At 43.0% G+C, this 14113-nt stretch overlaps 1 protein-coding gene across 1 annotated transcript in view; it reads left to right on the top strand.

The window, feature by feature from the left end:
* Positions 1 to 12854, top strand: part of LMF2 (lipase maturation factor 2) — a 66560-nt gene extending 53706 nt beyond the window's left edge. Inside the window, exons 10-14 of the mRNA XM_040413556.1 lie at positions 5053 to 5235; positions 6140 to 6308; positions 8502 to 8613; positions 9996 to 10104; positions 11378 to 12854. Coding sequence (XP_040269490.1) covers positions 5053 to 5235; positions 6140 to 6308; positions 8502 to 8613; positions 9996 to 10104; positions 11378 to 11680 — 876 coding nt within the window. The 3' untranslated portion in view covers positions 11681 to 12854. The remainder of the gene's footprint in view (positions 1 to 5052; positions 5236 to 6139; positions 6309 to 8501; positions 8614 to 9995; positions 10105 to 11377) is intronic.
* Positions 12855 to 14113: the final 1259 nt, after the last annotated feature.

Here is a 14113-nt window from a genome sequence, read left to right as displayed (position 1 = left end):
GAACTCAAAGATCTGAAACATTTTCTACATACACAAGACCCATTACTCTCAAATATTGTTAACAAATCTGTAGCAGGGTCCATTCACACATCCGTATGTGCTTTGCGGATCCGCAAAACACAGACGCCGGCATTTTGCGGACCGAACATCTCCGGCACTATAATAGAAAATGCCTAATCTTGTCCGCAATTGACAAGAATAGGACATGTTCTCGTTTTTTCGGGAACGGAAGTGCGGATCCGGACAGCACATAGTGTGGCCCCGAAGAAATGAATGGGTCCGCAATTCCGTTCCGCAAAATGTGGAACAGAATTACGGACGTGTGAATGGAGCCTAAATCTGTGTTAGTGAGCACTTCTTCTCCTTTGCCGAGATAATCCATCCCACCTCACAGGTGTGGCATATCAAGGTGCTGATTAGACAGCATGAATATTGCACAGGTGTGCCTTAGACTGCCCACAATAAAAGGCCACTCTGAAATGTGCAGTTTGATCACACAGCACAATGCCACAGATGTCGTAATGTTTGAGGGAGCGTCCAATTGGCATGCTGACTGCAGGAATGTCTACCAAAGCTGTTGCCCGTGCAATGAATGTTCATTTCTCTACCATAAGCCGTCTCCAAAGGAGTTTCAGAGAATTTGGCAGTACATCCAACCGGCCTCACAACCGCAGACCACGTGTAACCACACCAGCCCAGGACCTCCACATCCAGCATGTTCACCTCCATGATCGTCTGAGACCAGCCACCCGGACAGCTGCAGCAACAATCTGTTTGCATAACCAAAGAATTTCTGCACAAACTGTCAAAAAAACGTCACTGGGAAGCTAGTCTGCTTGCTCGTCCTCATCAGGGTCTGCACCTGACTGCAGTTCGACGTCGTAACCGACTTGAGTGGGCAAATGCTCACATTCGATGGCGTCTGGCACGTTGGAGAGACGTTCTGTTCACGGATAAGTCCTGATTTTCACTGTTCAGGGCAGATGGCAGGCAGTGTGTGTGGCGTCCTGTGGGTGAGTGGTTTGCTGACATCAACGTTGTGGATCGAGTGGCCCATGGTGGCGGTGGGGTTATGGTATGGGCAGGCATATGTTATGGACAACGAACATAGGTGCATTTTATTGATGGCATTTTGAATGCACAGAGATACCGTGACAAGATCCTGAGGCCCATTGTTGTGCCATTCATCCACGACCATCACCTGATAATGCACGGCCCCATATTGCAAGGATCTGTACACAATTCCTAGAAGCTGAAAACATCCCAGTCTTGCATGGCCAGCATACTCACCGGACATGTCACCCATTGAGCATGTTTGGGATGCTCTGGATCGGAGTATATGACAGCGTGTTCTAGTTCCTGCCAATATTCAGCAACTTCGCACAGCTATTGAAGAGGAGTGGACCAACTTTCCACAGGCCACAATCAACAACCTGATCAACTCTATGCGACGGAGATGTGTTGCACTGCTTGAGGCAAATGGGGGACCACACCAGATACTGGCGTATTTCTGGCAAAGATTTTTGTGCAACGGCTGGTTGCCCCGCAATCTGTGACTTTTCCCCGCTCACGTGAGGTCTGAAAAAAAAGTAGGCTGGAAGGAGACTGGCCAGCCGGTCTCATTCATCATTTTCTACGCTTGTTTTAGACATAGAATATATACAGTGCTGCCCATAATTATTCATACCCCTGGCAAATTTTGATTTAGTTACTTTTATTCAACCAGCAAGTAATTTTTTGACTGGAAATTACATGGGTGTCTCCCAAAAGATAATAAGATGATGTACAAGAGGCATTATTTTGAAATAAAGAAAAATTCTCGGCTTTAATTTACATTTGAGCAAAAAGTGTCCAGTCCAAAATTATTCATACCCTTCTCAATAGTCAATATAAAAGCCTTTATTGGCTAATACAGCAATCAAACGCTTCCTATAATTGCAGACCAGCTTTTTGCATGTCTCCACAGGTATTTTTGCCCATTCATCTTTAGCAATGAGCTCCAAATCTTTCAGGTTGGAGGGTCTTCTTGCCATCACCCTGATATTTAGCTCCCTCCACAGATTCTCTATTGGATTCAAGTCTGGACTCTGGCTGGGACACTCCAAAACGTTAATGTTGTTGTCTGCTAACCATTTCTTCACCACTTTTGCTGTGTGTTTTGGGTCATTGTCATGCTGAAATGTCCATTGGTGCCCAAGGCCAAGTTTCTCTGCAGACTGCCTGATGTTGTCATTTGAGAATCCTCATGTATTGCTCTTTTTTCATGATGCAGTTTACTGTGATTAGGTTACCTTGTCCATTGGCTGAAAAACACCCCCAAAGCGTTAGGTTCCCACCACCATGTTTGACAGTGGGGATGGTGTTCTTTGGGTTGAAGGCGTCTCCTTTTTTACGCCAAATGAAGGAAACATCATTGTGACCAAACAATTCAATTTTTGTTTCATCTGACCATAACACCCAGAAGTCGTCTTCTTCTTTGTCCAGATGAGCTTTTGTAAAGGCCAAGTGAGCTTTTGTGTGCCTTATCTGGAGAAGTGGCGTCCTCCTTGGTCTGCATTGTGCAGTGTCCGTTGGATTGTCTGCCTTGAGACATTGCCACCAGCAGAGCCCAGATTCACCAGGATGGCCTTGGTGGTGATCCTTGGATTCTTTTTTCACCTCTCTAACTATCCTCCTGGCCAGTACAGGTGTCGCTTTTGGCTTCCGACCACGTCCTCTGAGATTTTCCACAATGCGGAACATCTTGTATTTTTTGCTCAAATGTAAATAAAAGCTGAGAAATTTTTTGTTTTTGTTTTTTTTCCCCCCACAATAATGGCTCTTGTACATCGTCTTATTATCTTTTGGAAGACACCTATGTCATTTCCCGTCAAAAAATTACTTGCTGGTTGAATAAAAGTAACTAAGTCCAAATTTGGCAGGAGTATGAATAATTTATGGGCAGCACTGTGTATATATGTATGTATGTGTGTGTGTGTGTGTATGTATATACACTGCTCAAAAAAATAAAGGGAACACAAAAATAACACATCCTAGATCTGAATTAATTAAATATTCTTCTGAAATACTTTGTTCTTTACATAGTTGAATGTGCTGACAACAAAATCACACAAAAATATAAAAATGGAAATCAAATTTTTCAACCCATGGAGGTCTGGATTTGGAGACACACTCAAAATTAAAGTGGAAAAACACACTACAGGCTGATCCAACTTTGATGTAATGTCCTTAAAACAAGTCAAAATGAGGCTCAGTAGTGTGTGTGGCCTCCACGTGCCTGTATGACCTCCCTACAACGCCTGTGCATGCTCCTGATGAGGTGGCGGACGGTCTCCTGAGGGATCTCCTCCCAGACCTGGACTAAAGCATCTGCCAACTCCTGGACAGTCTGTGGTGCAACGTGACGTTGGTGGATAGAGCGAGACATGATGTCCCAGATGTGCTCAATTGGATTCAGGTCTGGGGAATGGGCGGGCCAGTCCATAGCATCAATGCCTTCATCTTGCAGGAACTGCTGACACACTCCAGCCACATGAGGTCTAGCATTGTCTTGCATTAGGAGGAACCAGGGCCAACCGCACCAGCATATGGTCTCACAAGGGGTCTGAGGATCTCATCTCGGTACCTAATGGCAGTCAGGCTACCTCTGGCGAGCACATGGAGGGCTGTGCGGCCCTCCAAAGAAATGCCACCCCACACCATTACTGACCCAATGCCAAACCGGTCATGCTGGAGGATGTTGCAGGCAGCAGAACGTTCTCCACGGCGTCTCAAGACTCTGTCACGTCTGTCACATGTGCTCAGTGTGAACCTGCTTTCATCTGTGAAGAGCACAGGGCGCCAGTGGCGAATTTTCCAATCTTGGTGTTCTCTGGCAAATGCCAAACGTCCTGCACGGTGTTGGGCTGTAAGCACAACCCCCACCTGTGGACGTCGGGCCCTCATATCACCCTCATGGAGTCTGTTTCTGACCGTTTGAGCAGACACATGCACATTTGTGGCCTGCTGGAGGTCATTTTGCAGGGCTCTGGCAGTGCTCCTCCTGTTCCTCCTTGCACAAAGGCGTAGGTAGCGGTCCTGCTGCTGGGTTGTTGCCCTCCTACGGCCTCCTCCACGTCTCCTGATGTACTGGCCTGTCTCCTGGTAGCGCCTCCATGCTCTGGACACTACGCTGACAGACACAGCAAACCTTCTTGCCACAGCTCACATTGATGTGCCATCCTGGATAAGCTGCACTACCTGAGCCACTTGTGTGGGTTGTAGACTCAGTCTCATGCTACCACTAGAGTGAAAGCACCGCCAGCATTCAAAAGTGACCAAAACATCAGCCAGGAAGCATAGGAACTGAGAAGAGGTCTGTGGTCACCACCTGCAGAACCACTCCTTTATTGGGGGTGTCTTGCTAATTGCCTATAATTTCCACCTGTTGTCTATCCCATTTGCACAAAAAGCATGTGAAATTGATTGTCACTCAGTGTTGCTTCCTAAGTGGACAGTTTGATTTCACAGAAGTGTGATTGATTTGGAGTTACATTGTGTTGTTTAAGTGTTCCCTTTATTTTTTTGAGCAGTGTGTGTGTGTATATATATATATATATATATAATTATATTTTTATTTTTCATGGCCTGTTTTCTGAGGCAAGATGATGCATTATAACCTCACAATCACTTGCCTAACATAAACCCTTTTATAGCAGAGTGGCAACAGTAGTGTGGCCACTAGGTGTCGCCTAGGTATTTGGTCATTTATACTAGGTATTTGAGATGTAGTGATCAGTTGTGGTATAAAGTTTAAAAATTATATGCAACCATTTAATGCTAAAAATGATTTTGCTTCTGCCACTTTTTGAGAAGTAAGATCACCTACCGTGTAAAACTCATTTATATCTTTAGTCATTCCTACGGCATGAGAACATATTATTTTTCTTGTGCATCATTTTTGCTGTTTTTTCTTCTCCCCCCTCTACTTGCAGGATAACAAGCTGATCTGGATGGACAGATGTCTCTTTTTCAGCCTTGTAAACTGTTACTAATTTACCCTGTGTTTTTTAGGTACCCTATACATACATAGATTTTGAATCGAATGGTCTACTTTGGCCATCTGTGCATCGGATGTTTAAGAAAGTGGATGATTACCAGCTGGTTAATTCCTATGGTTTATTCAGACGCATGACTGGTGTGGGAGGCCGGCCAGAGGTTGTAGTTGAAGGAAGTTATGACAAAGAGACATGGACGGTAAATATATACATACAATATATAAAAATAAAAAAATTGGTCCCTTTTTATTGCATTTTTACATTAGCCATGATTTGTCATTGCTTCAGTAGATGAGCAGTGACAAAATTGTCAGGATGTTTAAAAGTGAGTTCACAGGTCCCCAACCTTTCGTAAGTTTGGGGCCATTTTCAAATATAATAAAACCTTTTGATATGGCTTTTATCCTAGTGTTAAAGGGGTTGTCCGGGTTAATTACCCATAATTTCACCCAGGCAGCCCCCACTGATGTTAGCATCAGAGCATTTTATGCTCCAATGCTCTCCCTTGCCCTGCGCTGGATCGCGCAGGGCAAGGGCTTTTTTTATTTACAATAACACACTGCTGGGTGGAGGCTTCTGCCCAGCAGTGTGTTCGGTGACGTCAGCGGCTCTGATGGACGGGCTTTAGCGCTGCCCTAGCTGTTTTACAGGCTAGGGCAGCGCTAAAGCCCGCCCATCAGTGCCGGTGACTTCACCGATCTCACTGCTGGGCGGAAGCTTCCGCCTGGCAGCGCTATGGAGAGCTCGGTTCGTCACCAGAACTCCAGAAAATGCCTTTTGTCCTGCGCAATGTAGCGCAGGGCAAAGGAGAGCATCGGAGAATGAACTGCTACAATGCTCAAGTCACGGGGGCTGCCTGGGTGAAAATGGGGATATGTCTGGGTTTAACTGCCAGTAATACGCTTTTGCCCTAGGTATTGTGCTAAATTCTAGCATTACTATAATGGCCTTAGTGCTATAAGTACACAGTAATGTTTTCAGCTGCCACATGTGACAGCATTGGAGCTAGCCACAATGACTTAGTAGAGTTTGGATTTGAAAAGCTTTGAATCTGCTAGATAATTGTCTTCTCATGTGATGTTTCATTTGTCTCATTCAATCAGGAGATCGAGTTTATGTACAAGCCGGGAAATGTTAGTGCGCCTCCTCCAATAGTCACGCCTCATCAACCTCGGCTTGACTGGCAAATGTGGTTTGCTGCCCTTGGGCACCACACACAGAGTCCATGGTTTACCAGCTTTGTTCATCATCTTCTACAGGGAAACAAAGATGGTGAGCTATAGAAAAGGCTGTGTTGTACCTGTCGCAGCATTGGTGGAACAGTAATTGGTAACACTGCTATTAAAGGGAACCTGTCATCAACTTTATGCTGACCTCACTAAGGACAGCATAAAATATTGACTGACGCGCTGATTTCAGCGGTGTCACTCATGAGCTAAAAGTTGTTGCTGAGAACCAGCATCATAATAATTGCAGCCCATGCCTTGAAAAGAGTCAATCCTACTTAAAGGGAACCTGTCATGTGGATATTTGATTATAATCTAACTAATTATATACAATCATGAACTACTAAAAAGTGCCTTAGATGTATTCACTTACTGATGTGACAGATGGGTTACCTCATAATATACACACAAAGATGCCGCATGCTAATGAGCTGATTTGAGTCCAGCGTGCATTACTGAGTTCAGCGTTTTGTTTTTGTTTTTAATTCGGAGCTATAGCCACTCCCCTGCCCACCTGCTGCTGATTCATATGGAAAATAACTCAATCAGCAGCAGGTAGGCGGGGAGAGTCAGGAGCTCATGAATATTCAGGACTCACCATTATGAGCTGGAGCTTTTCAATACAAGATGTTGGCAGATTGACTGGGTCCATTAAAGAAAGTGAGCCAGCATTTCGCTAAGAGAATCAGTCACTTATTTATGTTGCCCTTAGTTAGGACACCATAAAACTGGTGACAGGTTCCCTTTAGGAGTCATAGTTATTCATAATCTCCTGCTCTCTCACCCATCTGTTGATGATTGACAGTTCTCTCCTAGAGAGAAAGGGAGAAAACTAGGTAGAAGCCTGTCAATCATCAGCAGGTGGGCAGGAGAGCAGGAATTCATGAGTAATCAGGACTCTTCTCAGGTGGCCGTGACTCTTTTCCAGGCCCAGTCTGCAATGATTACGGCGATCTGACTTTGTGAGCAAGGAGGAGATTGCTGGTTACAGGGGGCGGAGAAAAAAAAACCTCCCAGACTGTGAGCTCTGCGCTGCGATTGGCCAGCGCTACTGCCTGGGAGAAGAAGACTCCCAGGAGAACAAGGGCAGTCTCCTCCTACTATAACCAAGTGACCGAACATACTGGAGGGCATACCGGGAGAACGGAGCGGCGCTGTACACATCATGATACTTGGTTCACAATTTTTTACCAGATGAAAGGTCCTCTTTAAAGCATACCTGTTAATATAATTCTTTCTTCATTTAACTAATTGGTGTAAAATTATTATTTATTAGAAGACTATCCCTGAACATGACAAACCTTAAAACATAATGTTTTTCATAAAGGATAACCCAATTTAATTCTAAGGTGCCTGTTGCCCCTATCAAATGATAAGCTTACAACAGAGTTAGGGCTCTTTCAGATGAGCGCGTCCTGTGCATAAATCGCACTCCTTAAAAATCATTATACTGATTTACAATGCTCTGTGTCTCTGCACAACCTTACATCTGCTGAATTATACTGACAGCATTAGGTCAGTATAAAGCCTCTTTCACATGACCGTTTTTTTTTCTGTTTGCGTGCCGTTTTTGTGGTCCGTATACGGAACCATTCATTTTAATGGTTCAAAAAAAAAAAACTGAATGTACTCCGTATGCGTTCCATTTCCAGTTTTCCGTTCAAAGATAGAACATGTCCCATTATTGCCCGCAAATCATTTTCCGTGGCTCCATTCAAGTCAATGGGTCCGCAAAAAAAACTGAACACATACGGAAATGCATCCGTATGTCTTCCGTATCCTTTCCGTTTTTGCGGAACCATCTATAAACTGAACACATACGGAAATGCATCCGTATGTCTTCCGTATCCTTTCCGTTTTTGCGGAACCATCTATTGAAAATGTTATGCCCAGCCCAAATTTTTTCAGTGTAATTACTGTATACTGTATATGGCATACGGAAAAACGGAACATAAACGGAACAACAGATCTGTGAAAAAACTGACCGCGCAACACTGAAAAAGCAATATGGTTGTGTGTAAGAGGCCTAATTCAGTAGATACAGGACTGTGCATGGAGTAACATTAAAGCGAACTAGAAAGGTGGAATCAATGCCCCAAAAATGAATACTAGGAAACCCTATGGTGACAGACACCACTGTACGGCATCCGTCAGACATCGGTTTCATTTATATGTCAAACATAAGACAAACCTTTTTGTCTTTTGTCAGAATTATTTTTTTTTTATTTTATTTTAACAGTGATACGATTGGTGCAGAATGATGAGTCACTCTATCCTTTCAACTCGCAACCCCCTCATTATATACGAGCCCAGCTATACAAATACTGGTACACAGAGCTTGATCAGTCAGGGTGAGTATTAAATTTGGGATAGCAACTAATTAGCACCTATACATTTTTGTTATCTTTGCCGGCACATTTGCACTGATCACTATTTCTGTACCTACATTATATGGGTGAGTTTAGTACATACATTTTAGGGCAACCCACCTGCCTGGACAAGGTGACATCATCTAATGGGACACTATACAGACTTTCCTTTCGTGGACCTAGGACTCCAAAATGAATTCAGGGTAGTAGAATGTAAGTGTCTACATACAGGGTTTGGGTCAGTGGAGGTTTTATCAAAATGAAGTTTGAAGGTATGGGGTTTTCTTCTGTAGACTTCTCAGTAGAATTTGACAAATGCATATACAAAATGACACTATCAAATTGCAAAAATACCCTGTGTAAAGTAGGCCTTAAACTGTCATGTTCTGTAAACCATAGCCATTTTGGTAAAGGTGTTATCTAACTTATTGAAATGCTGTCCTCAAAACCACAAAATGTTATAAACTAATAAAAGAATGCCTACTCGACTTTCATCTCCTTACGCTTCCTGTGGATATGCCATGACTGTCCCAGATGGGAATACCCCTTTAAGAGCATAAACCAATTAAGGGGACTTTTCATATCATCTCCTGCACTATGATTGCTGGGACCCACTCACATCTCCAGGACAGAGATAGGAAAGTGAAGGGAGAGTGCATCATCCACCCTCCATTCACTTCTATGGGAGTTCTTACCGGTGGTCTCATAGAGGTGAATGAAGTGGTGGCTGTTCATTCGCGGTGCGCTCTCCATTCACTCCAGTCTCTCTCCCCTAGGAGTGAATGGACAGCATGTCACTCATGCACAGTGTGCGCTCGTTCTCTTTCGGTCACCTTTTGTGTAGAGAGGATCCCAGAAGTGAGGCCTGCACCTATCTAACATTGGTGGCATATCCTAGTGATATACCACCAGTGTCTGACATGAGACAAACCCTTTAACCTTGATGGTCTTTTCTTGATTTGGACCATTAAAGGGGTTTTCTAGGGGTAGAAAAACATGAATGCTGTCTATGGGTTGTGTCTGGTACTGCAACCTTTTTTTATTCTTTTTAAATGTTAGATCAGTGGCAACCAACCCTTTTACTAATCACGCCAATGAAAGAGCTGCAGATCAGCACAGCTATTCATCCATACGAGTGTCTGCGCCTGCAAATGCAGTCATTCATGGTAGTGCAGTTTGACCTGTGGGCTTCCTGTCCTTCCACTACACACAGGGCTTCTGACTGAAACATTTCTTCAGTATTTTGTGAACCATTGTGTATTACCTGTGGTGATGCACCGTAGTTTTTAAGCGCTAATTGGAGTCTGCAATTTGTTATTCGGATTGTACCTTATTGGAAATAACTTCTTCTGATCTCTTGCTAGGCACACACCTAGTAACTGGTGGCGGCGACGTCACGTGGAGGAATTCTTTCCAGTGGTGTTCCTAGGAGACCATACGCTGGAATCTCTTCTAACCCAGCATGGCTTAAAGGTTTGTAGTTGTATTCAGCTTTGACTCTGAAAGTGGACCTTACAACAGATAGCAGTTCTGTAGATTTTTATAGTTTTAAGGCATGCATCCTCAAACTGCGGCCCTCCAGCTGTTGCAAAACTACAACTCCCAAACAGCCTACAGGTATCGGCCTACAGCAGGGCATTGTGGGAGTTGTAGTTTTACAAAAGCTGGACGGCCGCAGTTTGAGGATGCCTGTTTTAAGGGGTTGTTGCATGAAGACAGCCCTTGTTGATATACACTAATAATGCAAAAGAACATTGTAGAGGGGGTTCACATGTTGTCTTACATGGATAATGCTGATAATTTTCATGATATGCTGAATATGATCATTAAATCATATGCTGGTATATCAAACCAGTTATGAGCCTGGGTAGCAGCGGTCAAGTTCACCTGCCGATACATGCATTATGGTTTAGTGTTTGTTGTGTGTGTGTGTGTATGGGTGGGTGTGTGTGTATATATATATATATATATATATATATATATATATATATATATATATATATATATATATATATTCAGACTTAAAGGGCTGGGATATTCCCCTGTTGTCGGAGGACTCTGGTCTGGCCACCACCAAGCAAGTGAATGAAAGCGTACTGCATATGTGTGCTTCCCCCTGCTCCCATTCATTTTCTTATAGGTGGGACCTGCACCTATAAGACAATGGGGGCATATCCTAGCGATATGCCCCCATTGTCCATGATGAAACAACCCCTTTAATAAAGCACAGATTCTTTGGTGTGCTCTGGTCCAATCTGAAACTGGGACCCACTAGGGGTCATGTACTAACATTCTATGCCAGTTTTTTGGCATAAAAACGTGCAAATGTTTTGTTATTTTGCGATTTTAAAAATTTTTGCATTTTCTAATTTGACACCGCCTCACTTTTCCAAAAGGAGGCAGGCCACAGGCGGAGCGCCGTGATCCAACCCATTTAGCATGTGCGCCTAAAAACACATTACACCAGAAATCTCCTGCAGCTCCTGGCTGGAGTAGTTTTCTGTTCTGGCACATGGACAGCAGAAGATGCAACAAGTTTATTGGTTAGATCTTCCGCTAGTGGGTGTTTTTAGTAGGACTTCAGTAAATGACCTCTACTGTGCTATGATTCTGCTTAAATTTGTGTGTCCCATACAATATCAAGTTGCCAGTTGCTTTCAGTACTATATGAATAATATATAAATCATACACTGTCAGAACCATGTAAAAAAAAGTTTCATTCTTCATTTATTTTTTTCTCCTCCAGGATAAGTCACCTCCTCGCCGTTCCTTAGATGCTCCATTTCCATCAGCGCTCCGGTTTATACGAGACAGTTTAGCGCCGTACCCTGCTCCTTTACTACTGCATTCACTGCTTATTGCAGTAGTTGTCATCTTTTCCTTGCAGGCTTTATTTGGTAGAGGTAACCGTTCAGGAGTCTCCAAGCAGCGGGGTTCTACAAAACCGCAGAGCGAGAAGAAAAAGCAGAAAGAGGGCAGCAGACAAGGAGAGTCTGGGGGCTCAGGAAAGGATTCTAGTCACAATAACAAGAGGCGTGAAAAAAGCTAATGACGGTCTCAGGCCTCTGATGCAATCTCCACAAGGCACAACCGCCCAGTAATCTACCATTTGGATATAAACACGCCATTACTCCATTTTACACTTGTGAAGTTTCATTGTGTTGACCATTCTCTGTGGTAATCATTGCAAGAATTGATCCTCATTTCTATTGGGCTTCCTCAAAAAGATCCATGACCACTGCTAAGTGAATTTACTATGCACCGCCTCTTTCACTTCTGTTTTTAAACCTGTTTTTATTAGATATATGTGCAGATTATCTAAATTCTAAACTAGTTTTTACCCCCGAGTTTATAAGTGCAAAGCTGGCCGTAGCTGAACCATTATTGCTAAAATATAGATTTAATTTTACTTGATATGTTCTGACAGAGCCAGTCCATAAATATAAGTAATTATGCGGTTGTCAGTGATAAATGTTATTATTTTGTTATTTACCTGCATCCAACGTAAGATTTATTAAACTGGTGTAAAGTAGAACTGGCTTAGTTGCCCATAGCAACCAATCAGATTGCACCTTTCTTTTTTTAAGAGCTTCATTGGAAAATAAAAGGTGGAATCTGATTGGTTGCTGTTGGCATCGAAGCCGGTTTTTCTTTGCACCAGTTTTGATAAATCCCCCCCCTCCCCCATTGGTCCATTCAAATGCACAATATTTCCCACAATGCAAATGATTTAGTAAGTAAACAATTGTCTATATGGTGGTAAATATATTTGGTGTATGCCTCTTTCCCAAGAAAAAAAAAAAGTGCATGCCCGTCATATTGTGAGGACCTCTTTATTGATTGTGCTTACCATTCTAGATGCCAGCCTCCTTACTTAAAGTGCCTTATTGATTTGTCAGTCTCTCAGTAGAAGCCTTAAGTGCCTTTATTACATATGACTTGCCTGGTCAAGCCTAAACAGTAGGTTTTTAAGTTTTTCTTTATGGAGCTGTCATGCTACTGTTCATAATATGGAAACATTCGGGGAGATTTAAGCTAATTGCACCAAAGTTCTGGGTTAATTTGCACCCAAAAAAAGAAAACATGGTTTGCACCACATGTGGGGTTTTTTTGGACCCTTTTTGCACATTGACTAGGTGTGTGCAAGAAAGGTGTGGCTTTATGAGAAATTGGTGTGGTTTAAGATTCAACATCATGTGCCAAAATCAATCATGTGCCGTAAACTTGGGCAAAAGCATCTTTCCTCTGAATGGGTCATCAGTATCTGATTGGTGTGGGTCCAACACTAGGGACCCCCACGATCATCTGTTTGAGAAGTTAAAGGCGATGCTGTGAACGCCGTAGCCTTCACAGTGTTCACCAAGTACAGCGTCGTACATTGTATAGTGGCTGTGCTTGGTATCGCGCTCAGCCCTATTCACTGCTATGGGGCTCAGCTGCCTCTAGGCCATGTTACCGATGAGCGGGTCCTCACTTGGCCAAGAAAAAGCTGGAGCGGTGCAGTAGTGCCTTCTCATACAGCTGATCGTCAGGGGTCCAGGTGTTGGGACACCCACCAATCAGATACTGCTGACACGTCCAGAGGATAGGTTATCAGTACTTGAGTCTAGGAAAACCCCCTTAGGGATACCTGAACACATGGTGGAATACATATTATTTTTTTTATTTTTATTTTTTTCTAAGCGGAAAAGCCGCAGTGTAGTACAGTAGTCGTGTGCAGTTACCCTAAAATATTTTCCACTAACGACATTTATCATCTGCCTACAGGATAGGTGATAAATGTAATTACCAGAGATCCAACCGCTGTCCCCTGTGTAAATCAAGCAGTAGTGCATGTGTGATCACTACACCGGTCACTGTCTATAGGACTGCTGGAGATAGCCAGGCACTGAACTCGACTGTCCCATGAATGGAGCAGAGGTCATGCATACACACTACCGCTTCATTCACACAGAGATGGCTCTCATGGGGCTCCCAGCGGTCAGACCTCCAGTGATCATGCATACATTGCCTATACTGTGGATTGGTTATAAAATGTTGTACGTGTGCCAACACCTTTTTTGTAGTGGGTATATTTAGTACACCATGGTGAAGAGTGTGTGCTTGTAGGTCAATGTCGATGAGGCATCTGTATGGTGCTGTAATCTACCTTTCCGTATTGATGACCAGTTCCCACTTTGCTTAGGTAAGAATAGTGAAACTAGGTTCATCTGATTTTACATGTGTCAAACATTTAAAGGCTATGTACACCTTTTTTATGATTGCATTTTACTCATTTTTGACTAAAAATAAAATTTTCAGTTGGCCTTTATTAAAAAAAAAAATATTAAACTGTTCTGTCACAAAGGGTTAAAGGCTATATACACCTTTTGGAGGCAATTTTTGTTTAGGATAGCATTTGACTTGTTTTTTGCTAAAAATCTGATTTTCAATTGGCCTTTATTAAAAATATTGAATCATTCTGTCATAAAGGATTAACTTT

This window comes from Bufo bufo, chromosome 1 (genome assembly GCF_905171765.1).
Source record: "Bufo bufo chromosome 1, aBufBuf1.1, whole genome shotgun sequence".
Classification (NCBI taxonomy): domain Eukaryota; kingdom Metazoa; phylum Chordata; class Amphibia; order Anura; family Bufonidae; genus Bufo; species Bufo bufo.
Note: the sequence above shows the minus strand (reverse complement) of the source record. Positions and strands in the feature narration are given on the sequence as shown.